At 36.6% G+C, this 26,260-nt stretch overlaps 2 protein-coding genes across 3 annotated transcripts; one reads left to right on the top strand and one right to left on the bottom strand.

The window, feature by feature from the left end:
* The first annotated feature begins 2,057 nt into the window (after nt 1-2,057).
* Nucleotides 2,058-15,403, top strand: LOC106152942 (uncharacterized). Of its 2 annotated transcripts, none has more exons than XM_086999144.1 (14): nt 2,058-2,236; nt 2,642-2,876; nt 3,292-4,142; nt 8,213-8,365; nt 10,830-10,919; nt 11,160-11,206; nt 11,370-11,440; nt 11,663-11,741; nt 12,141-12,240; nt 12,486-12,572; nt 12,762-13,026; nt 13,477-13,633; nt 14,116-14,314; nt 14,580-15,403. In XM_086999144.1, the coding sequence occupies exons 2-14, from the start codon at nt 2,702-2,704 to the stop codon at nt 14,664-14,666; spliced, it is 2,361 nt and encodes a 786-aa protein (XP_086855270.1). In that variant the 5' UTR covers nt 2,058-2,236; nt 2,642-2,701; the 3' UTR covers nt 14,667-15,403. The 2 variants fall into 2 exon arrangements, with proteins under 2 accessions (XP_086855270.1, XP_086855271.1); XM_086999145.1 differs by having other exon boundaries at nt 2,096-2,375; nt 2,692-2,876.
* On the bottom strand, nt 15,257-26,260 carry LOC106152941 (protein CIP2A). Its single transcript, XM_086999143.1, has 22 exons — nt 26,074-26,260; nt 24,379-24,499; nt 23,949-24,108; nt 23,524-23,636; nt 23,045-23,139; nt 22,732-22,828; nt 22,169-22,291; nt 21,747-21,892; nt 21,012-21,087; nt 20,578-20,823; nt 20,156-20,309; nt 19,818-19,962; nt 19,342-19,560; nt 19,083-19,180; nt 18,711-18,853; nt 18,346-18,408; nt 17,977-18,087; nt 17,315-17,511; nt 16,948-17,061; nt 16,631-16,713; nt 16,273-16,412; nt 15,257-15,920 (listed from the first exon to the last, which is right to left on the bottom strand). Exons 2-22 carry the CDS (start codon nt 24,478-24,480, stop codon nt 15,765-15,767), a joined length of 2,781 nt encoding a protein of 926 aa, XP_086855269.1. The 5' UTR covers nt 24,481-24,499; nt 26,074-26,260; the 3' UTR covers nt 15,257-15,764.

The following is a 26,260-nucleotide window of genomic DNA, read 5'->3' as shown; positions in this document are numbered from 1 at the left end:
GCTCACTCTTCTGTCCAGCTTCCATTATGTTCACTACTATTGAGTCCACCAGCTCAGCTAACAGTTCTATGTCTCTAGGGTGGTTGTCTCGGACTTGTCTGAATCTGTCCAATTCTTCTAATCTCAAGGTGATTTGTCTTCGTTTTCCACCATACTTTCTTTCTAATCTGTCCATTGCTACGTTATAGGCTGTAGCTGAATAACCCAAGTTCTCGACAACTTTTAATGCTTCACCTTGAAGGCTGTTGTGTAATCGTAGGAGCTTGTACTCTGGAGTGCAGGTAGTGCGGTCCACACATGAAAGGAATGCTGCTTTCCAGCCCTCGTACGTTTTCTTATCGCCATTAAACTTTGGAATATGTACCCTTTCTAGAAGCCTTGACGAATCAAAACTGACCGACTCCACTGTGCTCGAGTCCTGGATATTTCTGGGTTGGAAAATTGGGGCTGTAGGTCTCAGCTCACTTTTGACTGGTCTCACTGAAGACATGTCCTGTCTGAATGGCGTAGATGACACAGGCTGATACTGCTTTTGTGGTACTCTTTTCTTCTGTTCCATCTCTAACTCAATTTCTGGGTCTGTTTCATGCATAACATGCACAGGCTGTGCTTCGGCTTGGGCTCCCTTTGGCTCTACACTTGGCAAAGGGTTAATGACTTTATCAATCTGATCCTTTTCTATCTGATTCTGACATTTTTCTGTTCTGGTCGGCATAGGGTTAACAGGGTTAACCTCATGCTCCATTCCCTCTATTTGCTGTTTAATTGTTCTGGGTATTGTTCTGGGAGGTAAAGGGTTAATAGGGCTTATTTCATGCTCTATGTCTTCTATCTCCTGCTTTACTGCAGCAAAAGTTTCTTCTAATTCAACTGTCAGTCGATGAATTTCTTCTTTTATAGCTGATTCTTCTTTACTCAAGTTCTTACTGACCTTAGGCGTCTGCTTAGGACTAGGGGTTGACCTGGTTAACATGAGGTCATTCATGATCTTTTCCAGATCTCTGTAACGCTCCTCTGTCGCTTCTAATTCAGCAGTAGTGGCTGCAATTTTATCTACTTCTCCCCACCTGTCCAGCTGGTAAAGTAGTTCATCACAGCTTATTACATACTGTTCAAAAACCAATGTTATTTCTCTGAATTTCTGCCTGATTATAGTTTTTTCTGTCTTTTGAGGCATATTTTCTATCCAGTTTTCAAACTCACTGGCTGCGGCAACAAAGGCTGTTCTGGCTAGCATCTTCTTTGTTTTCAAACTCATGGTCAATTTAGACTGTCTGTCTACTGCTGTGCCTTTTAAAACTTCTGTTGTTCTTTAAAAAAGTTCAACCTAGCTCTGCTACCAAACAATGTTCTGGATTAATCCTCCAGTGCAATAAAAATTAAAGCACAAGTGTTCCTCTTTTGTTCTATGATAGTTCTATTTTATTTCCACAATACAATGCATTAAAAAGGTACTTGTAACAACAGGTGTTTCACTTTAACTGTCACTGAGTGGGAAATGTCTTTCAAAATGCTTTTAGTGTGCAAGGGTAAAAATTTTAAGTGCTTTTCTCTAGAACAAACCATGAGAAATTTGTGTTGTTTGAGGATTTGGGTTGACGAAATGCATTTTGCAGGTATACACTATGCAGCTATGGTCAATAAAATGATAAATATATAATTTGTGCATTGTGGATTTGACCAAAATACAGCATGACTGTAAATTCACATCATTGCAGATAAAATCTTCATTTTTCGAGAAAAAAAGTGCCTCATTTTAATCATACAAAGAAATGACATTCAGGGTAATTTAACTGGGACAATGGCAAATAATTTTTCGGTTTTTCACAGCTTTATTTTCAAACACGTGAGACTGACTCAGACTGTAATTAAGCCAGCATTTCAGAAACTAGAAACTATACCATGCAGTATAGCTTGAATGGGTCACAACGATATTTAGCTGGGAAAATAATATTTTGTGCAGTAAAAATAAATAAATGAAAATTGAAAATAAAAAGCAAAGTTGATGTGAAAACCATCATGCACTGGTTGCCTGTTATCTAACTGGATAAGCAGCTTAACTATTGCTTATTCTTTTATGTCGCAATGACATATATGATATCTACAGAGATACATGTAGGCCTACACCTTCCCCCAGCCGATGCCTTACATTGGAACTCTTCAATCGCGGAGGAAATAAAAAGAAACCAGGAAGCAAATCATCACATGATTTGAAGCGGACGATGCCAAAGAAGAAGTAGGTTAAAAGAAATTATTCAGACGAAATTGTGATTATGTAAGCCTATCTCAACTGAGCTGACAGCCTTCGTTTATATGTGAAACATTAGCCCATGTTTTTGGAACTTCGCTGAGACAGTACGACTGTACTTATTACGGTATTTATAAAGTGTTTACGCATTGTGTGCGTTTTCTGCTTCACGGACAGTGCTACAAGCACATTTCTTGTTATATCAAAAGGTAACGCACATGCCCCTTGCCTTCATTTCTGGGCTGAACTAAGGTATATGCAACGTATTAAATAATAAATTTTTAAACCAGTGGGGGTATGTACAGTGCACGTGTGCATGTAGTTACTGGTAGTATTCAACCTTCTGAAATTATAATTTACGTGCTATAGTATCCTGATTGCTTAACACAACAGGCCAAGGGGGATGACCTCAGCTGACAAAACTTCATTCAAGTTGTGTGCAGTGTTTAGGACATGACTTCACCAAGTTGGTCTGAGGGGGAGGCCGTGAGCTGCATGTTGAAGTATGTGGAGAGAAGACAGTGGCTGAAGACTGCAGAGGCAGCAGAGAGGTCTTACTGGGAGTACCAAGCAAAGCAGCAGGCTAAAGATCAGTTACAGGATTCTTCTGGGGTTTTCTTACCAACTGGTTAGTTCAATAAGGGTGCTTCTGAATACTATTAACAGGGGTGGATTTAGGCCGTCTTCTGGGTCTTCCAGAAGACGGTCAGATTTTCAAGTTTACATTGATGTGTATCGTATGTTTTCTGTTGGAAGATGGTCAAAATGGAGGATGGATCAACAAAGATAATTTGGAAGACTGTCAGAAAATATCTCTAGATCCACCCTTGTTATATCAGCAATGCCATTGAGTAATTATATTCTTACATACTGGTAAATGTACTTTGTTAATTTGATAATATAAAATCAGTATTTGAGCCTTGTAGAAATAATGCCTGTCAGGACAATGTGTGTGGTAATATTACTATAATATGGTAATAAACACTAGGGATGTAAATTAAAAATCAAAATTCAAATTAAGTATTCTGATTAAAATCTTGTAGAGAGTCCTGCTGAGGATCTGGTCCAGGAGCAGCCTGAAGACTCCAATCAAACCAAGGAGGGATATCACCAGGGAACAGGTGGCAGAGTGTCCTCCATTCTACATGAAGAGAACAGTGGACAGTTCACAAGTATGAACAGCATTGGTTATGATGAAAAAGATGACAGAAAAGATCCAAAAGGAGATGTTGAAGAAAACTCATTCAGAGACGAAGAGAACTCTGGTAGGGCTTCAGTTGATGACTCATTTACAGAAGAAGAAACTTTACAACCTGTTGAGATTTTTGAAAAGTCTTCATCTGTAATTGAAAGTGGTGTCCCATGTACTGTAGAGCAATGTATTGCCAATAGTGGAAAAACAGAAGACAGCAGATGTGTGCAGGGGGATTCTGCTCAGACTGTGACACTGACCAGAAGTGATGCGCTAACACCAAATGAAAACAATCACCTGTTTAATGGTCAGTTGGTCAGTGAGGGTGAGCCACCTCAGGTAGACACTGGTCAAAGCATGTTACATGTACCATCAACCAAGGACATGACTTCTTCTGGGGACTGTGGGGTCACTTCATCAGAGAATGGCCCTTCTGTTGAGTTTGCAAGTCTTGAAGCAGGGTGTATTCACAAAGTGGAGGGCTTTACACCAGATGGCAGCACTGTCTCCTCTGACGGTCTGATACCCTGCTCTTCCCAGGCTGTGGAAGAAGTGCAGTTTAGGGATATTAAGAAAACTGACAAAGCTACTCAAACAAAATTAGAGGTGAAACATTCTTTGGAAGAAAACTGCACTCAGACAAACATTGTGTATGAAGAGTGTTGTAAGTGTGGAGTATTTGCTCTACCTGTAGATGTTCAGGTAAATGTATACACAGAGTCCTTAAAGACATCTTTAAAGACCCTTTGTTTTCATGCCTGCATATGTTTTATTTTGACTTGCATAGTAAATTCTGTAAATGTTGCAGATTATCAAATAATACCTAAGTAATTGTACCACCAGCGTTAGCGCTGGCGGTACACATGGTTTCGGTCTCGTCCGGATCGTTCCGCCGGCTCCGCCGGCTCCGCCGGACGGCTACCGTTACCGCTTCTCCTCCTAGACGGTAAGGCCCCCCATACCCATCTCATGGATTTAGGTCACCTATAATCTCAACTCGTTCCACGTAAAATTTGGGCTTTGTCGGTATTGGGGTCTGGGTGTGGCACTCATTGCAATGCACCCTTGTCCAAAAATGGCAAAATTAAATGCTAATTATCTACCCTACGGAAGGAGTTACGGGAAAAATTTCTACAGACGGCTTTCCAAAAGTCATATGTGTAGATTTCAAATATACCCTCGGATTTGACCTTTGACCTTTACTTCAAGGTCAAATGGGCCAAAATTTTCAAAAAAATGAAATTTTTTACGAAAAAAAAATTTTTTGCCCTGTTATTCAGACACCACACAGACTTAACCAATAATATTATTGGAAAGTGTTACCCTTCAGGTCATCTTTCATCTCCGTGAATTTGGGGTCAATCGGTGCATTTTCACAGGAGAAGCGGCCATAAGATACCGAAACTGAAAACTGTCTCTAATTCGGGAACCGTTAATGCTAGAGACCCATTCTTTTTTGCATTTTGTAGAGCATGTAAAGCCCAACACTGTAGGTGGTCTCGGTTTTTTTGTATTCCATACGGTTTTCGAGTTACGCTGTATCAAAAAGTACATATTGGTGGTGAAAGGAAAATGTACGGAAGCCCACTGGTGCCATATGTAGAAAAAAAAATTATCTCGAAATTTCGAGATACTATTTTGAAATTTGAACAAAAAAATTTACCACCAGCGTTAGCGCTGGCGGTACACATGGTTTCGGTCCCGTCCGGTCCGTTCCGCCGGCTCCGCCGCCATGTTACCGTTACCGCTTCTCCTCCTAGACGGTAAGGGCCCCCGTACCCATCTCATGGATTTAGGTCACCTATAATCTCAACTCGTTCCACGTAAAATTTGGGCTTTGTCGGTATTGGGGTCTGGGTGTGGCACTCATTGCAATGCACCCTTGTCTAAAAATGGCAAAATTAAATGCTAATTATCTACCCTACAGAAGGAGTTACGGGAAAAATTTCTATAGACGGCTTTCCAAAAGTCATATGTGTAGATTTCAAATATACCCTCGGATTTGACCTTTGACCTTTACTTCAAGGTCAAATGGGTCAAAATTTTCAAAAAAATGAAATTTTTTACGAAAAAAATTTTTTTTGCCCTGTTATTCAGACGCCACACAGACTTAACCAATAATATTATTGGAAAGTGTTACCCTTCAGGTCATCTTTCATCTCCGTGAATTTGGGGTCAATCGGTGCATTTTCACAGGAGTAGCGGCCATAAGATACCGAAACTGAAAACTGTCTCTAATTCGGGAACCGTTAATGCTAGAGACCCATTCTTTTTTGCATTTTGTAGAGCATGTAAAGCCCAACACTGGAGGTGGTCTCGGTTTTTTTGTATTCCATACGGTTTTCGAGTTACGCTGTATCAGAAAGTACATATTGGTGGTGAAAGGAAAATGTACGGAAGCCGACTGGTGCCATATGTAGAAAAAAAAATTATCTCGAAATTTCGAGATACTATTTTGAAATTTGAACAAAAAAAATTTTTATCTCGAAATTTCGAGATAGCATTTTGAAATTTGAACAAAAAAAAAATTATCTCGAAATTTCGAGATAGCATTTTGATATTTGAGCAAAAAAATTTATCTCGAAATTTCGAGATAGTATTTTGAAATTTGAACAAAAAAAATGCTATCTCGAAATTTCGAGATAATTTTTTTTTTCAACATATGGCACCAGTCGGCTTCCGTAAAAATGTGCAGTACGGTAATGGATAATAAATTTTGAACTCCTGCAAATTTTAACTTCTGCAACTTCAGAGAACCTCCCATTTCAAGAACTTTGACCAAAATGACCTTTTCTTTATTTTAATTAATTTTTTCTGTAGGAAATTTATGGCACATTATGGTAACTCCAAAATTATAACATTTAGTCCCTTATATCTCCAAAACTGGCAGAGATAGGTCCATAGTTACTATTGAAGTTGAATAGGAAGTCATATACTGGCAATCTTACTGTGACCTTGACATTGACCTTTGACCTACTTTTCACCATGAACTGAACTTTGCAAATTTTGCTTCCCTTTTATCTCCAAAACTGGCAGAGATAGGTCCATAGTTACTATTGAAGTTGAATAGGAAGTCATATACTGGCGATCTTACTGTGACCTTGAAATTGACCTTTGACCTACTTATCACCATGAACTGAACTTTGCAAATTTTGCTTCCCTTTTATCTCCAAAACTGGCAGAGATAGGTCCATAGTTACTATTGAACTTGAATAGGAAGTCATATACTGGCAATTTTACTGTGACCTTGAAATTGACCTTTGACCTACTTTTCACCTTGAACTGAACTTTGCAAAATTTGCTTCCCTTTTATCTCCAAAACTGGCAGAGATAGGTCCATAGTTACTATTGAACTTGCATAGGAAGTCATATACTGGCAATTTTACTGTGACCTTGAAATTGACCTTTGACCTTCTTTTCACCATGAACTGAACTTTGCAAATTTTGCTTCCCTTTTATCTCCAAAACTGGCAGAGATAGGTCCATAGTTACTATTGAAGTTGAATAGGAAGTCATATACTGGCAATCTAAATGTGACCTTGAAATTGACCTTTGACCTACTTTTCACCATGAACTGAACTTTGCAAATTTTGCTTCCCTTTTATCTCCAAAACTGGCAGAGATAGGTCCATAGTTACTATTGAAGTTGAATAGGAAGTCATATACTGGCAATCTTACTGTGACCTTGAAATTGACCTTTGACCTACTTATCACCATGAACTGAACTTTGCAAATTTTGCTTCCCTTTTATCTCCAAAACTGGCAGAGATAGGTCCATAGTTACTATTGAACTTGAATAGGAAGTCATATACTGGCAATTTTACTGTGACCTTGAAATTGACCTTTGACCTACTTTTCACCTTGAACTGAACTTTGCAAAATTTGCTTCCCTTTTATCTCCAAAACTGGCAGAGATAGGTCCATAGTTACTATTGAACTTGCATAGGAAGTCATATACTGGCAATTTTACTGTGTCCTTGAAATTGACCTTTGACCTTCTTTTCACCATGAACTGAACTTTGCAAATTTTGCTTCCCTTTTATCTCCAAAACTGGCAGAGATAGGTCCATAGTTACTATTGAAGTTGAATAGGAAGTCATATACTGGCAATCTAAATGTGACCTTGAAATTGACCTTTGACCTACTTTTCACCATGAACTGAACTTTGCAAATTTTGTTTCCCTTTTATCTCCAAAACTGGCAGAGATAGGTCCATAGTTACTATTGAAGTTGAATAGGAAGTCATATACTGGCAATCTTACTGTGACCTTGAAATTGACCTTTGACCTACTTTTCACCATGAACTGAACTTTGCAAATTTTGCTTCCCTTTTATCTCCAAAACTGGCAGAGATAGGTCCATAGTTACTATTGAAGTTGGATAGGAAGTCATATACTGGCAATTTACTGTGACCTTGAAATTGACCTTTGACCTACCTTACAATGAACTTAACTTTGATTGCACCATTTTTAGTTATATATATTTTTTGCATATTTTGAAAATTCTTGTTGATTGCATTTTTACAGCTTGTCAAGCACAAGACTGGTGGCTGCACCCCTTATTTTGTGTATGTGGGGGTCTATACGAATGCGCTTGCTCCAGCTGGTGGTACAATATTCGGAGGCGGTATCGCCTCTCTGATCCTCTAGTTTTTATTTGGAATAATTTAAAACAATTTTAAAGCAGCTATGCTGAAGCTTTGAATTCATATGTGTCATAATGTATAATTGACAGATGTCTTAAAATATGTACTCTTTTGTGTGACATTGAAGGTTGGGAACAAGTTAAGAGAGGAAATAAGCCAAAGGATGACCCTGGAAAACCTGGTAAAGATAATAGAGAGGGAGGTGGTTGGTCTGAGGCAGGAGGTCATGGTGCAGACGGGGAAGGCAGCTAAACTGGAAAACACTATTTTTGATTTGAAGGTAAATGTGACAGTTTGAAGAAAAGGTAGCTAGGACCTCAGGGGCAGATCCAGAGATATTTTCTGACAGTCTTCCAAATTATCTTTGTTGATCCATTCTCCATTTTTGACTGTCTTCAGACAGAAAAAATTAGATGCCCGTTGATGTAAACTTCAAAAATCCTGACTGTCTTCCAGAAGACCCAGAAGATGGCCTCCATCTGCCCCTGTAGGTGAATGTCTCAGATACTGTTTAAAACAAATAAATCTTTTTTTATTAGTACCGCCAGCGTATACGCTGGCGGTACTCATGGTTTTAGTCCCGACCCGTCTCGTACAGCTCCGCCGGCTCCTGCAGCTCCGCCGGCTCCTGCGGCTCCGCAGTCGGGCGCCGGAAACAAGTCACCGTTACCGCTTCTCCTCCTAGACCGCTAGGACCTGTGTCCCCATCTCTTGGATTTAGGTCATATATAATCTCAACTTGAACACCCTGGTTTTTTTGTCTCTGTCGGTGCATTGGCCTGGGCGTGACACTTGTTGAAACGCACCCTTGTCAAAATTTTTGAAAATTCAAGGCTAAATATCTCCCAAACCAAAGGAATTATGGGAAAAATTACTACAGAAGTCTGACCGAAAGTCATATGTGGAGATTCCAAATATGCCCTTTGATTTGACTTTTGACCTTTTTTTCAAGGTCAAACAAGCCAAAATTTTCTGAATATGGGAATTTTCTGCAAAAAAATATTTGTTTGTGTTATTTTTTGGAAACTACACAGATCTAAGCTCTCCTGTTATAGTGAGGGGTTACAATTGGGGACTCCTTTCATCTTTGGGAGTTTGGGGTCAATCGGTGCATTTTCATGGGAGAAGCAGCCATTAGATACCGAAACTGAAAACTTGCTTTTATTCTGGAATGGTAAATGCCAGAGACCTTTTGTTCATCGCATTTTGTGGAACTTGTCAAGTGCAATACTGGAGGTGGTGTCCATTTTTTTGTTTTTGATATGGTTTAGGCATTGCGCTATATCAAAAATTACAACATCACAATATTCAGTGGGGAAAATGTTAAATATTCCAAAACTGGCAGAGATACGCCCATAGTTACTATTGAACTTGAATAGGAAGTTATATACAAGTAATCTAACTGTGACCTTTAAATTGACCTTTGACCTACTTTTCACCATGAACTGAACTTTGCAAATTTTCTAGCCCTTATATCTCCAAAACTGGCAGAGATACACCCATAGTTACTATTGAACTTTAATAGGAAGTTATATACTGGTAATCTAACTGTGACCTTTAAATTGACCTTTGACCTACTTTTCACCATGAACTGAACTTTGCAAATTTTCCAGCCCTTATATCTCCAAACCTGGCAGAGATACACCCTTTAGTAACTGTTGAACTTGAATAGGAAGTCATATACTGGCATTCTTATTGTGACCTTGAAATTGACCTTTGACCTACTTTTCAACATGAACTGAACTTTGCAAATTTTCTATCCCTTATATCTCAAAAACTGGCAAAGATAGGTCCAAAGTTACTATTGAACTTGAATAGGAAGTCATATACTGGCAGTCTTACTGTGATCTTGAAATTGACCTTTGACCTACTATTTATGATGAACTGCACTTTGCATGTTTCTTGGCCTTCATATCTCCAACATTGGCAAAGAAATGCCCATAGCTACTATTGAACTTATATTATAGGAAGTCATATACTGTGACCTTGAAATTGACCTTTGACCTACTTTTTTACTTCAAACTGAACTCTGCATATTTTCTTGCCCTTCATATTTTCAAAACTAGCAGAGATCTGCCCAGTGTTGTCCCTAGGTTTTCTCTTTTGTCAGCATTCTGGTATATGCATTACTGATAATGCATTTCACAGGAGTGATCAGTGTTAGGAAAATACAGGTTAATTTGGACATCTCCTTGATTGGACCATTTTAACTGTTATGTTTTTCGTTTTTTTTTTTTCATATTTTGAGAACTCTTGTTTATTGCATTTTATAGAGCTTGTCAAGCACAAGACTGGTGGTGGTGTCCAATTTTTTTTTTTTTTTGGGGGGGGGTGTCCATATGAATGCGCTTACTCCAGCTGGTGGTACAATATCCAGAGGCGGTATCGCCTCTCTGATCCTCTAGTTAATTAATCAATTCATTTATTTTTGTGGTAGCATAATAATCTAACTACCAGTAATACTGCTGAAAGGAGACCTTTTCCCAGTAACACACCACAATATTGCTACAGAGTTAAAACTTGTCAACAATTTATTACTATAATGAAATGAAGTTTCTTCTCTTCATAAAATTTTGATGCAAAATTGTAATCAGATTGTCTTTTTAATAACCATCCTTTAGGCAGGTATTTTTTGTACTAGTAATGATGATAATAATAGTAATGAAATGTGGTTGCTGTAATCATATTAAATCATTTTACAGATATTTAAATCTCACAAAATGTTTTCTCTATATGTACTTTAGGCTGAAATAAGAAGTGAGCAGCAGATAAGTGCCAAATATAAGATGAAAAGCGAAGAGATGGAGGAGAGTCTGGAGGGAAGCAGAAATATGGTAGATATTTTATTTACTTGTAGTACATGATTGATGTCTTTCCTTAATAAACTGAAACATTTTGAGATTGAGATGTCAGAATATTTTTTCACACATCAGGATAGTTGATGTTTTTAATTATTAATAAAATATATGTTTAACAGCTTGGTGATGAAGTTCATTATATGACATATCACAAACTAATGTTGAATTTCTTTTAAGGCAGTAAAAATGAGCTGGGTGAATTGTTTTTTCTTTTAGATCCTTAAGCTAGAGGATCAGCTTGCAAAGACAAATTATTTTAAGAGGTAAATTATATTTATTTAGGTTATACAGTATTGGAAATGAAATTTGTACAGTTTTTATCGTTCTAAGCCCTACCTGAAATGTTTTTAATTAAACAAATGTTATCATCTGATGGATATTCTAAGGTGAACACTTAAAGTGAACTCAGATATGACATGTTTTCAGTGGTGTGGATTACATGTTAGAAGCCAAGTTATCTGAGAGCAAGGCAGCAGAGGCACAGACCAAAGTAGAAAGTGAGCTTGGATTCTTCTTTTTTTTCACCTTCCATATGGATGAAAAATTTCAAACCTTGAAGGGTCTTTAGATATTTAATAGAAGAATGTGACTCAAATCATTTTAATTTTCAGTTAATTTATCCGTATTACTGTTACGTTTGAATTTTATTTAATGAAAACAAAAATATTTAATTTTTAAGTTGAAAAAAGTGAAGTTTAAACATCTTCAATATTTTTTAGTCTTGCAAGAGGAACTGTTACAAGCAAAGCAGGAAACTCAAAGACTGTTAGAGAGACTATCAGAGGCCAATAGAGAAAGGTCAGTCATAAACCTGTACAATAAATTTGTCAGTCCACTTCATTGAATACCATGCATATATAATCTTTAATTCCCTTGTTTGATTACCGGGTATAGGAAATTCCTAGGTTTGTATCCAGCTCTTGCCAGTAGCAGTGAATTACACTGTAGATATCTGTCTCTCTACTAGTAATGGAATGGAATGGGATGTTATGTCAATGAAACAGAGTGAGTAAAAAAGTATTTGCCAGTCACACTACTGAAATATCCTAGTAGCTCTTGCAGTAACAGTACATTACACTGTAGATAAAAGTAAAGTGATAGTAGTATCTGACACTGTGACATGATGTAATTAAATGTAAATGAAAATGTGTGAGTAAACAGTATTTTCCTGTCTATGAAGAGCTGTTGGTGTTCCAGGAAAGAGATGGTGTCTGGGTCAGTTCATATGGAGCTGCTGAGAATTGCTGATGAGAGAACCAAAGAGGCAGAGTTTAAAGTCTTACAGTTGGAAAATGAGGTGAGAAAATTAATATGTGAATTTCTTAATGATTTCTTAAAGCTCAGTTTTTAAAAGATGTGATAGATAAAAATAAAAATGCTACAAGTACAGAATATATTGTAAGGTGTACATGAACTAAATTTAGGCTATCTGGAGTTTGTCAAAGGCTCCAATTTTTTGGTGATTATTATATATAGGATCTGTAGCTTGTCTCACTGTAGGTAAAAGAAAGCCTGTTGAAGGGACTTAAATTTATTTTTCAGTTACGAACTCTGAAATCACAAAGACAAAATGGACAAGATTCCTTTGATCCCCATGAAATTTCACACACCCTGGCTTATTCAACACGTGTAAGTATGAGCATTTTGTGGATATTTATGGAACTTGTAATTGATAGAAATGCACATAGTTGAAAGATTAGTATGATGTTACTAGTATGTTACTATTGTTCTTTCAATTCACTGAAAGACTGTTATCAGTTTTAAACTTCTTTGCCAATTTGTGTCATTGCAATTAACCACAATTATTTCTTATTCCAGTCATTCCATGCCACTGATGTATTGAAAGGTCATCCATTTAAGCCTCCAGGAAGTGCCTTTGGCACCAAAGATCAAAGAGAAAATTTGGCAATAAGGGTAACAAATAAACCAGTAAAATACACTAAAACTCTGCCACAGTCTGCAGCTGGCCTGGGTGGTGGATTGCAACTGGAGCTTCCAGAGGTGGGGTCGTTTGGACCCAAGTCCAATACTGGGTCTTCCCAAGTGCCAAGTAGAGTTGTCTCATTTGATACACCTTTGATGGGTGAGATTTATGTTTTTTCAACTGCTAGTTGCTAATGTATGTAGATTTGTGTGCTTTCTGGCTTACAATATGATTTATCAGACCACCTAAAACACATCACAGCCTATTAGGTGTTGCAAAAATATCATAATTGTGCTTAATATATTTTGAACACTATTGTTAAAACTTTTAACAATACTTGTGAGAGTGAAAGAGTAAAATTTCTCAAGAAAACATTTCAGGTCCTTTTTGAATTAAGGTACATCATGGGTAAAAAAAAGATATTTTTAGAAAAAAAAACTATTAATTGTGGGACAAAACACTAATAATCAGCTAGAGTCAGGGGAAGCCTTAGACCCCATCAGAACTGAGTCATAAAAATCCTGGAATTTTGCAGAAAAACCTCATGTCTGACAAAAGATAATAAATAATTAAAAACTGTTAAAGTTCAGTCTCATTGTCCTGTTCTAGTGGGGACAGATAGTGACAGCAGTGACTGGAGTGACAGTGACAGCGTGTCCACCTCACCCTCTAAAGCAAGACTCTTCTTTCAAAGACAGGACCAGAAGGACCAGAAGGGACACCCAGTTGCAGCTCAGTCAAAAATAATCAAACCTGCGATATCAAAGTAAGCAATAATCTGGGAATGATGTTTTGTCATTTTTCTTAATTTGATTTGATAATTGAAAAAAAAAATCACCATGTATGTTGTAAAACCAGTTCAATGTAGTGTATGAATTCAGTAACTTTGCCAACAATAGAGTGTTGCATTGTTCTTGTGAATAATTCTGATGTCATAATAGACATGAATGACATCACCGTTTCCTTGGGTTTTTAATATTATGAGTTTTTGCCCAACAAATGATTTTTATCAATAAGCCTAAATACTTTTGAACTGAAGATTACTTTTAATCCAGGTAAGTTTTAAGTACATTTCAACCCTTGGTTATTGGATATATCAATATTTAGTATTATACAGTTGCAGTATCATGACTACCACACAAAAGTTACTTAAGAATAACACAATTCCTTCTTAAAATTTGGAAGGACATTAAATAGGATCTAGGAAGTACTAACAAATTATATGGAACATAAATATGTTAATCCTAGGCCCAAACCTCCATTACCTCAGAAGCCTAGGATAGCTCCAAAGCCACGGCTCAGACAAATGGAAAACACCAACACTCTGGAAAAAACAGTGTCCTTTGAGAACACCTCTGAGAGCATGGAACAGGAAGAGAAAGGGGCCTCATTTGAGAACACCTTTGACAGCACAGAACAGGAAGAGAAAGGGGTCTCATTTGAAGAGGTAACATTTTTTTATTCAAATTTAATTTTGAATTTTAGGTTTACGTACTAGCACTTAACTTTTTACTTAATCAAATGTTTCATCAAAACAAATGAATCATTGAACTACTATATTTTCATTATTGTAAATATTGTTAACTTTGTGACCATGTCATCATATTAAATGATGACTCATCTAAAAATAAGAAAGTCAAGTCCCCCACTCTTTAAAAGAAAATAAATGTGCAGATTACGATTGTGATGAGCACTTGGTGCTTTTCTTCCAGACCGTACATTCCAGTCCCTTGGGTAAATTCTCTAGAACAAAAGGACCTGAAGGCAGAAGGAGACCACAGAGGTTGTCCCATATGTAGAGACATCTGTGACTTGTATTCTAAGAAGAGAACTAATGCATGTGTTCCCATGAATTGGTCTTCCAGATTATTACTGAATGCTCATACTACTATACATATTACTAAATGTTTTAAGTTTCACACAGCAATGAATATTGCGTGTCAAATTCAGCAGTCAAAAATTTCCAAGTGATGGGCTGAAGCAGTCTTTTCATAGACAAGGAAGATATTCATTATAGAGAAATAGAAATGCCTAGCTGTGATCACTTGCCAATTTAAACATGTAATATTTAAAGCAGAGGCAAACAAATGTGATATTTGAATGATACTCCTGAAGTGCTTCCAAGATGCCATGTGATCATTTCATTAGATGTAAAGATTATATTTTTAAGTGCTAATAAAGAACTTATTGTGACGAAAAGAAATAATTTTGGGAACAATTACAGAAGGCAGGTACTTTGACAGTTATACCAATAAGTGCTCATTGATAAGATACAAACGCAGAACTAGTGCAATTATTAAAGATCAGCAGTGAAGGTGTAGCTTTGGCTGTGTGACATAGAAAAGTGTATCTTTTTTGTTGAGAAATAACAAGAATTAGTAAAGACCCATTTCTGTTCACCAGTTTATTTATCAGACTGAACATTCTCTTAAAATGTTATACCTAATATATGTGGTATCATAAGCTTCAGAACATTCCAATTGTTTTCAGAATGGGTGCAGACACAGACAATTTATACAATAAAATATGAACAGAGCATGTGTGTTGCTGACTATTAATACTTACTATTTCTTACATGAACACATTCATACAGGCATCTTAAAAGTCTGAAATTGATAATACACATTCCAATGTTCTTATACACCTTGCAGGGAAACCAGATCTTCAGAAAACACAGCTCATGTTTTCAATATCAATAATGAAATATAAATCTGATGATGAGAAATAATGGCTTATCATGAAATACAACATTGGAAGACTGACTGCAATGTTATATATTAATGCTACTCAGATCAAGTTTTTAACAAATCTTTGACATAAAATGTCCATCAAGCATGTAATGGTGGCCATGTTAAAAACAAAGGTGACTGATTACTGGACTTATGATTAGAGAAATGTCATTTCATCTCTGGAATATTTCCTTTGCTGAGGTTGTGTATCAGAGCGGCAATCTGGTTGTGTTTCTCAATCTCGGCCGTCTGATCCTTGATAATCGCCTCTTTCTCTCTCAGGTCTGCCTCGTGCTGGTGGCAGACAACTTCTAGAGAACTCACCTGGAAATAAGTGGTCATGTAAATGGAAGTGACCATGACTTTATCTCATCACAAATGAACAATAAACAAACAGTAGGAACTTATCAAGTGAATGTCCCAGGACCATGGCTTTCTCTTAAGATGAAGTACACAAATGATATAGAAATTTTCTTCAGCTGTTAAAGGACTTGCTTTGCTTACCCCCACCCACCCACCCACACACCCACACAAAAAGCTGCTTATTGGAACCGTAGTAACAAAGTTATTCTCAACTCATCAATGTTACATTTATTTTAAATCCTACTACAAAGTATGTAGATACAAAATCTGATAAATGTGGTTAATTTACTGGGACAAGTGATTTGTGGTATACCTGATGCTGAAGTTCTTTCTTCACTTGTTCTGTCTTTGCCAGCTCAGTTCGGAGTTTATCAATTGCTTGTTCTAAATCTTTCTTTTCTTTCTCCAAGTTTTTAAGTAGTTCTTCACGTTTCTTATTATTTTTGGTCAATTCTAAAATAAAAAAAAAATTATATATTACAAACATGAATGCTGTGCAACAAGCCAGGTGTTAATGAGAAAATTTATTTAAAATTACCTCAGAAATTTACTCATTGGTAGCAGAGGGCAAATCCTACCATTTAATTTAAATGGCACCTGTTAAAATGACACATAAGCAGAACTTAATAATTTCAGCCTCTAAGAACAACTGTATAATAAACACACCCTACCTGTTACTGCACTGTCTTTCTCCTTGAGTTGTTTAGAAAGATTTTTTCTCTCTTCTTCAAGCTCAACAAGCTGTTCTGATGCTCTGGAAAAATGAATGCAGAAAAAGGAAATGAAACGCAATCTCCCCATGAAACTGTTTTCTCTTATGTCTACACAAGTATCATTAAACTGTTCCTGTTTGTGGTCTGATTCACAAATTAAAACTGTATAGCTATATACCCATGCACACTTTATGGCAACAATAAATATCATACTGACGCACTCATTGACTAAGTGGTACAGAATTTTAGTGCAAGTCCTGAAGACTTTTCCTTACACATCATGTTGTTGTTTCAGCGTCTCGTTGTGCCGTCTCAGCATCTCATGCATCTCAGACATGGTCTGGTGTTCCTGCTTCAGTGTGGACAGCGACCTCTGAGTATTCTCCAATCTGAAAACAACAGGTGTAATACCTTACTGCTGCAGTATTTATAAGCTCCTTATTCATTTTAATTAATTCATTTTTTGAAATTTTATTCATTTTTTTGTTGTTTTATTTTGTAGAAAATAAGATCATGTATTAGGGAATGTTATCCATGACCCACAACCGTTATAAACAAAATACAGTAACTGCTCTTTTGTAAATGCAAAACAGAAGTCTTAATCTATATATTATTTCATCTTATAACCACAGAAGTCAATACCTCTGAGCCTGTTCTGCGAACTGCTGAGAGAGTTCTTTGTGTTCTTCTGCTATTGTGTTTAACCTGGTGTTTTCTTGCACAGTCCCCTCCAGTTCCTCCTGAAGTCTCTCCCTGTCTAACATCATTTCATTCAGCTGCTCCCTGTACTCTTCACTCTTCTTCTCAGATCCTTGGAGTAGGGACCTCAACTTGTGAGCCTACAACAAGAAACAATACAAATAGTATATATTTCTACTTTGACATAAACTGGAACATTTTACAGAGAGTTCAGACATCCACAAAAAAAAAAATGAGTAACTAATAATTACCATTAATTAACCAATGGATCATCACCAAAATCTAATCATTTTTAAGCCTATTTCTGATCTATCATGAAAACTTCATCAAAATCCATCCATAGCTTTTTATATAATGTTGCTTATGGAGAGATGAACTAACATAACCAAAAATGTACCTTCCTAGATGAAGGTAATGAAAACATACTCGCATGGAGCAAAAAGAAATTCTTTTTTAAACCATCTTTTTATTGTTATTTCAAATCTACTAATATCATCCATGTAGATATCCCCCCTTTCATCCTTCAGCCTCAAATTTACAGATAGTGGGTAAACACAAACTCAAAATGGTTAGAAAGCAAATGGGGTACTAAAGTGTTGTTGTACCTCTGCCTCTGACTGTGCACGTCTACACCTGTATTGAGAGATAAGTCTGTCTGCCTGAGATAAAGCCAACGCCTTCGCTTCCAGCAAATCTTGAAGGTGGTTTTCCTTGGTCTGTAAAAAGGGCAAACAAAGGCATAACTTTATAGTTTGGTCAATATCAAAAATAATTCAGAAATTAATTGTGACTTTTTACAATGGCACATACTTTTTTGAAAAACCTGTAAGAGAAAAAGAAATTTACATTTCCTTTTAAATTGCCAGAAACAAGTTCCTTTGATAATTGCCTAGAATCTGACTATCCAGCTTTGTCCAAATCAATTCATCGTTAAATGTAATTTGTTTAAAAACAAAAACATTCATATGCCTCACCTGTAGGGACTGAAGTTTGTGTTCATATAAATCTATGATTTCTGAGCCTCTAATGTCCTTTAACTGAAACAAGCCAAAAAAATAGACAGTTATCAACTAAATGTTCTGGTGGGAGAGAATTTATACATGTAAGCAGTACAGTATTCTAACTTTTACTAAACTAGGGACCTAACTTTTAACTTTTCATGCTTCCAATATCATACCTGATTTCGAGTTATAAGACAACAAAGTAGGCAGAAATGTCTTGGTTGGTTTATGACTGGGGGTGTTAGGACCACTTATGGTCATAAAACCAAGAAAAATCAAATTTCAGATTTAAATAGGAGTAAAAAAAAAAAAAAAAAAATCACGTCTGTAATGCCTACCTCCATTCCGCTCTGCATCTTGTCAATGAGGGTCTGTATGGAGGCATCCATGGCTGAAGTGGACCTGGACGGCTTCTTCTTGGGTGGAGGTTTACAGGACTCCCTCAGGCTTGGCAGGTTCTCCTTGTCTTGTAGAATACCGTCTAGGAACGCAATAGACAGGAATGAAATACAAACTGACCCCACAAAAAGTTATACTTACTGACAAGCAAAATTATGACATTCCCTAAGCAATTTTTTCAATCACTTAACACCATTAGTGGAGAAGACTGCCATTAAGAATGCAACATAATAATAAAGAGCAAGAAAAATTTATTTCTAGAATTTTCGAACCATACATGTATGTTTACTGTGTAACGTGATGTCTTCTACCTGATTGTGAGTGGTGTGAGTTAGGTAATGTGTCCCCTTGGGATTTTTCAGGCTTGGCTTTCCTTCCTGAATTGATTGCTGCAATGGCATCTCCCAATCTGAAAGAAACAAAATAAATTTGATTCTATTATTCAACTGTCACACTATCACAACAGGGCAGTTTTAAGTGTAAGAGCAGCACACAGAAAACTTATAAATATAGATAAAATGTATAAATACATACACACACACACATGCACATAAATACAGAATTTCTTACATTAAACTTGGGAAATCCTCTACTATAGCCCCTGCGCTGACCAGCCTGAGCGACGTCTGGACCCTGGTCCTCACGTCCGACGTTAACCCAGCAGCCAGGAAAGGAACAACCTTAGAGTCTTGTAGAATTCTTGTAAAGGCCTGCTCCATGTTGGTGACGTAGCGCTTGGCTCTTAGCATGAAGTCCAGGGTACACAGTACCACATCTGTACCAGACTCACTGTGGGGTGAGGAAGAAAAGATTTTGAAATGGCTGCTTAATATTTTTAACTCATCTACAAACTAGACAGAGAGATATAGATCTTAAAGATATACTGAAGATATGTTTACATGGTTCATGCTACCACTTGCCAGTGGCTGTCTCAAATGGATGTCCCATCTGAATAGCAACTTAATACACTAGGCCAAGTTTATTTTTCCTACTCAGACTTATAATTTGGCTTCCTACAAACAAAGTTTGGTATAATTTCCACTTACTTCCAGTCATCCAGGTCTGTAGCCTTCCTGCTGAAGTTGATGGCTATCCTGTTGTGGTTAAACTGGTAGTCCAGTAAGTCCAGACATGTCTTGGTGTCCACTGAGTCGGCCACATGGGCCTTCATGTTAGCATCTCCACACAGCAGTGATCACAGTCAAGGAAATCAATTCTTTAAACAAAATTATTTCTTTAAACATAATTATATCATACTACTTTTCATCTTACTCAACTCACAATATATAAGGATAAAGTTAACAAGTTAAAAGAACATGCCCTACAAGAACTCACTTTGAATTGATAGACAAACTTTTGTCAAAATCAGCAAACTAAAGGATATCACTCAATAATTCGATGGCCTTTACAATTTTCTTGCACCTCTTTTTGAGGTTCACGCTGCTGTCTACCTGTGACATCAGAACCTCTGTAACCATTGGCAATGAGACGTCAAGTCTGGGTGACAGCTTGGTGAGAAGATTGGAATCTATCATCTCCTGGAAATATGACAAAACAAAACATTTACAACATGTATTCAAACAAAACTTTTTCAACGCATTTTTAATTAATATATATTTTTTTTAGATGACAGATATCACAAAACTGATACTTATCACATTCACACCCACTTGATGCAAATGTTTACGTCATTAAGAGGTCCTTACAAAGAACAAGTGCTCGCAACTTCGACAGCAGTACCCTGCAGTTGAATCATGCTTCTATCAAAACTGTTACTGCAGAACATACCAACACAACAGACAGTACCTCATAGATTTCTTTCAGTAACTCCAGTGCCAGCATAGGAGTGTTGTCTGCGACGTCCACTGACTGACTTCCCCAGTGCACCAACGCAAAGAACGCCTGCGTCTTGTTGGTCTGGGAAGACCTCTTCTGAGCCGGGGTGCTGGTTTTAGGGGACATGACTTTCAAATAGGGGGAGTCCATGACTGCCAGACAGATCTTCCCTCTCACACCTTGTACAGAGGTAAACGCCAGGAGAAGCTCTAAAATCTGAAAGTCAAAACATAATGACAATAAAGGATTCTCATAATGGTGAAATTAAGATAAAAAGAATAAGTGAAAGTGAAAATATTTCAACATAATTCCCATATTACAGAATGACTTTATATTTTTAAATTTCTACCATTCTAATCTTGTGTGCATTAGGCAAAAACACATCCAAATGTTTCACAACCAACCTTTGCTACGCACTCTGCTTCGGCAGAAGACAACAGTCCTAAAACCTGCTTGATACACTCTCCTAGATAGTCATACCTGGAAGACATACCAAACATATCTGACCAGACAATCAAGTGGAAAAGGTGCACTGATGGCTGATGCCAGTGCCTCAGTGTCTCACCTGGTTTCTTCACAGCCTCAGGGTAATTCACCTACAATAGCTCACTTACATTTAACACAATATCAGTATCAATATATTATCATAAGTTTCAGAACTACAGATAGTCTAAGAGTTTAACAAACTGCTGCAGTTGCTGCTGGGCATCAAACAATAATTACTGCTAACTAGTACATTCAAATTTTTAGAAACTTGGCTCTTTCCTACATAATGTCTATTTTCTCAAAACAGTTTGTGAAAAATCTAATCTCAATTTACAGTTATTCTGAAACTGTTAGACCTACAAGTCATGGCCAATAAAATTTGCATGGACTGATAGAAAGTAGTGTTCAGTCACTCCATGAGACCAGCAACAATTTTAAGAGCTTTCCTTATGAATTTAGTCAGTTAAGGAAAAACACATTTGGCCTGGCAAAGTTTTCATAACTGCCAGTATGAATGTCTGGCAGTTTTATCTATTTATTCATTTATTTATTTATTTACTTATTAAACTTTAATTATTGAGAGTAAAAACCTGGTAAATATAAAATCTATCTTCCCCAGGTTTTCATCATGTGTTTTAAGTGCTGCCACCTACATTGCTAGTGAGTGTTGTATCCTAGGGTTTCTGATGAGATCAATGAACAGATCCACAGCATACTGCTGAGTGAGGCTGCTCTCTCCATTCACTATGATATTGAAGATCAGCTGGAATGTCTGGTGAATGTTCTTTGAGTTGAAAAGCTAAAATACATGATAAGATCCCAGTTTACATTACATAGCAGATGTTCCTTTATTTGGAAATTTGTAGAAAATTAGTGCACTTTTTATTCTTAAAACAAAGATGGAGATGCAGTATACAGGTTTCCCAGCTAAGTACAAGGATAAAATAAAAATGGCTTTTAATTTTCTTAGTCCTCAGACAATCGTTTCAATCAAGTATTTGTAACTGATTTGAATAGATATATTTCTCCTAACACAATTAAGTTAATGCCACAATGTTATTCTCTTATTTTCTACCTTTTCTCCCAGATCTTCATGCATACAGAGACTGGCCAGTACAGAGAGGGCAAACACCACCATAGTCAGATTCTTATGGGACAAGTAGGAGATTAGGGTCTTGTAGATCACTTTGATGTTGTCCTGATAATAATATATAATAATGGATTTAATCTTTACAAAAACAACTCTTCTATTCAGCTAAAGAATATATTAACACCTCACAACAATGAAATCAAATTTCAAGATACGTATGTTTATACTAAACGTACTTCAGAATGAGTTGGGTTGCAATAGCTAGTGCACACTTATACCACAGAGACTCTGGTTGAATGCAATGAAGTTAACAGACTAACTCCCCCCCCCCCCCCAGGCATTGAGTATAATAAAGAAAATTTGGTGATTATATACATCATAGGAAACGAGAGATAATGATAGTCCCCATGGAGTTAGTGCGTAGTAGCCATTGTGACCTACTCATTCTAAACAACCATTAGGACAAATGCAGCCATAAATCTTTTCCCCAAGATAGGAGGTAGGTCAACTCTAGGTTTACACATAATAACACCATGTTAATATCTTACCAAGTTCTTCACATGCGTCTGTATGGAGAAGTTATGCCTGCACATGTTAGCAAACAACCCCAGGCATGCTTGGGTCATGTCAGTCTCTTTGCCTTGACTGGACAATAGATAAATGTAAAATGTAAATGATATTCAGTTGTCATCATTTCATTTTAATTATTAAAATAATATATAATACATACACTTTGCACATTTATAAATAAAATGTTTTAATTATTCATTTACCTTAAACTATACAGTCAATGCTTATCCATGTATAAATATATCTATTAATTTCAAATAAATGCATGTTAATTGTATATTCATTACTTACATGTGCTTGACAACAAAATTGATCAAATCTTCAACATATGTTTCCTGGTAAGATATTTTGCTGTTGTAGGTAATTCTTTGGAGAAGTTCCATGCACTGAAATGACACAAAAGATGTAACACAATAGAAACACAATAGAAAGAAAACAATAGAAATAACAAAATAGAAACATGATAAAAATATGACAATTACATTCTATGCAACTGGACATCTAGCCAATGGCCTTGACAATATTACTCTTCTATCAAACTTCCTTATTCATCTCACAAAACCTGCATTAGACAATGTTGTACAATGTTCCAGTCTATTTTAAATGTTGATTCAACATCAAGTTTACAACTGGTAAAGCAAATATTTACAAATATTAAAAATTTAAAAATCAATTCTTGAGTCATGACAAGATGTCTAACAAGACAGTTGACAAGACAAAACAAGCAGTAATTTTCAACAAAAACAAAGTATCACTTTCACTGCTCTCACCTGCACTGAGCATCTGTCTGCAGGTGTGGCCCCGCTCAAGCGTAAGAACGTTGCTAATGACGACGTCAGGTGAAACACAGAATGTAACATGTGACGGATTTCACTGTCATTTGCTGCAATGTTAAAAAGATTTACTAAGTAAAAATATTTAACGACTGGCTAAGATATCACATGGACTCATGAGTTCTGTTGTAGGTGCAGTTTATGAGAAAACCATAAGATCTATTCACTGTTGATATAGTGGATATATAAACAAATGTAATACATAATATAAGTAAACAAGTTTAACACAGTGCCTGGCTCAAAAATGGACACAATCAGTTGAATACTAAGATCTACATCCATATCATCAGTGCAATCTCCATGACATTAAGTTACTTACATCCATATCATAAGTGCAATCTCCATGCCAGTCTATGACTTACCTAAGTTGCTGAGTAGCACCATTGTCTTGAGAGCCAAGGAGGGTTTGGTCTGAGGGTCAGAGAGGACGTCCACCAGACAACTGAGACATTCTGTAGGGAGGAGCTGCTTCGGGTCAAAGAACTTCAGGGATGATCCCTTCCCAGTAATACTGATGAGCACCTTGTTAAAAGATAGATTAAGAACATTAATGTTAATTTAATCATACCAAATCCTAATCACTATAACTTTATGAGAGTTTCTTACTAGTAAATCACAACAGCCAAACATTTATCTATGTTAAAAGTATAAAGGAAAGTCAACTTTCTATTCTGTTAATAAAAACTGTTAAATCACATATGGAAGGAAGTACTTCACCTTAAAATCAAAGACATGATTACATGAATGTTCAAAGAAATTCCTTATCAAAATAGACAAAATTGCATGTCTTACATCTAAATGCCTCTGGAGCTGGGTGAGATTCCCCTCATTTTTATTGTTTCTGTAGCAGTTTGCAGCTGCCACAACTGCCTTCACACACGCAGTGGCTTCCATTTTGTCTTTTACCTGAAATCTAGAATATATGCCAGCATGGAAAGTAAAGATAATCTTATCACAATAATTTCTTAATGCATCCTTGAAACTGTTTACAGTTCCATACCAATATCAATCTAATTTCCTTAAAATTTTGGTGCTTTTGCAGTATCTTAATTTATGTGGTAACTTTGATCAGTGTCACTGCTATAAAACTATTTTGAAAATTTAAGAACTAATTTTAAAACTCTGGAAAATGGGATGAAAACAATTTGAATAGCAGAGACAGCTCAAAGTCACCACAATTTTTAAAAGATTTTGAAAAGCAAAGGGTTATATGATAGGGTGGGGGTTGAAGGATACTGAAAAAGTGTCAAAAATCTAAGTCCTACGAGTCTAAGTCAAACGAAATGGAACATATAGTAAAGTTTCAATAAAGATACAAGTCTGTCACGCAAAGTCAGGTATAAAATCAGGCTGCGACCTGGCAATAAACGAGTTTTGATTTTTGTAACTAAACAGTGGTGTTGCGTTACTCTTCTCTCCGGGCATAACCCAAGTCAGGAATCGCGTACCGAACCTAGAATCTTTCAATGGTGGATTAGAGCCCCTAGCGTCTAGATTATACCCGAACCTAGTACATCATGTGGCATCTCCACAATGTCCTATGTAAATAGCTGACCCCAACAAAGTCAAACGAAATGGAAAAAAACTCATGCGGCATCTCCCCAATTTATACATTCCATTTACTTTTACGTTAACGTCTCCAACATGAGTAATTAAAAAAAAATGGGGTTTTTTTGGAAAAAATGGAAGGAATATGTCGGGTCCGACATAAATATCATACGAAGTCGTATGACGTAATGTCTTGTAGTCTAATAGCTCTTGAGTAATGAGGTGGTCCCTATGTATGACGCCGAGGTAAAGAAATTAATTATACAATTAAAGGTAGTTAAAGTTTGCGTCATGGACCATACATGTAGATAAGGAATAAGGATATAAGCAATACCTTGAGAGAGATACAGGAGTCATGTAGAAGGAAGCAGCGGAGGAGGAGATTGGAAGCGACGGAGTACGGAGCTGACGAGTTAAGAGTTGGAGACTTCATTTAGAATATGTAGTTACCGAGCGTCAATGAATAAATCATTTAACTGGTCATTATGTGGACTTGGGTTTTCTTTGAGCGACCTTACGTAAATCTGACACGAACCGTGGAATCTTTGGATTGCGTTATCCACTAAGTTAGAGGAAAATGCAATGTCCTATTTCGAGCCCACGCTTGAATTAAGCGTACAAAATTATATAAGTTTAGGACATACGTCATAGGTATATGTAAAAGGTTCATTACAATAGTATGCAACATCTACTTTTAAATATCTCATTGTATATATAATTCATTTGCCATTCTTATATAAATATCATTATATGTAGTTGTTTATGTGATTGTCTATAACTTGATAATACCAATATTGCCATGTACATTGATTTAAGCTTAAAATTAAATCCATGAGTTCACGTAAGGATGATGCAACGAAAACATTTCAAAGTCATCGGGTAATCTAGCAAATAAAGGTCCTTGATAACAATTACAGGACAAACTCAAAATATCCTTACCTGCAATGTCACTTAAATAAAGATAATATGACTATCTCAGTAAACTTTGAAAATGTAGAACACAAAAAATCACTGATCATACAGCGGTGTTCCTCCAATTTGGATATGCCGCCATATTGGATTTTGAATTTTGTTTACGCTTTTCATGACGTTCTTCCGTTTTTAGCGCCGCAGATTTGTTGATAAA

Source organism: Lingula anatina, chromosome 1, assembly GCF_051362555.1.
Source record: "Lingula anatina isolate TDL-2025a chromosome 1, LinAna3.0, whole genome shotgun sequence".
NCBI lineage: Eukaryota > Metazoa > Brachiopoda > Lingulata > Lingulida > Lingulidae > Lingula > Lingula anatina.
This window is presented reverse-complemented; position numbering and strand designations above follow the sequence as displayed.

Bases quoted from the DNA above. Each gene is read 5' to 3' on its own strand.
- LOC106152942 (XM_086999144.1), top strand. From the start codon at position 2,702: ATGACTTCACCAAGTTGGTCTGAGGGGGAGGCCGTGAGCTGCATGTTG. The intron at 11,207-11,369 runs GTAAATTATATT...ACATGTTTTCAG, and splicing joins AAGACAAATTATTTTAAGAG to TGGTGTGGATTACATGTTAG. The intron at 12,573-12,761 runs GTAAGTATGAGC...TTCTTATTCCAG, and splicing joins CCCTGGCTTATTCAACACGT to TCATTCCATGCCACTGATGT.
- LOC106152941 (XM_086999143.1), bottom strand. From the start codon at position 24,480: ATGGAAGCCACTGCGTGTGTGAAGGCAGTTGTGGCAGCTGCAAACTGC. The intron at 24,109-24,378 runs GTAAGACATGCA...TCTTTTAACAAG, and splicing joins AGCTCCAGAGGCATTTAGAT to GTGCTCATCAGTATTACTGG. The intron at 18,088-18,345 runs GTGAGGCATATG...CCCTTTTTACAG, and splicing joins ACAAACTTCAGTCCCTACAG to ACCAAGGAAAACCACCTTCA.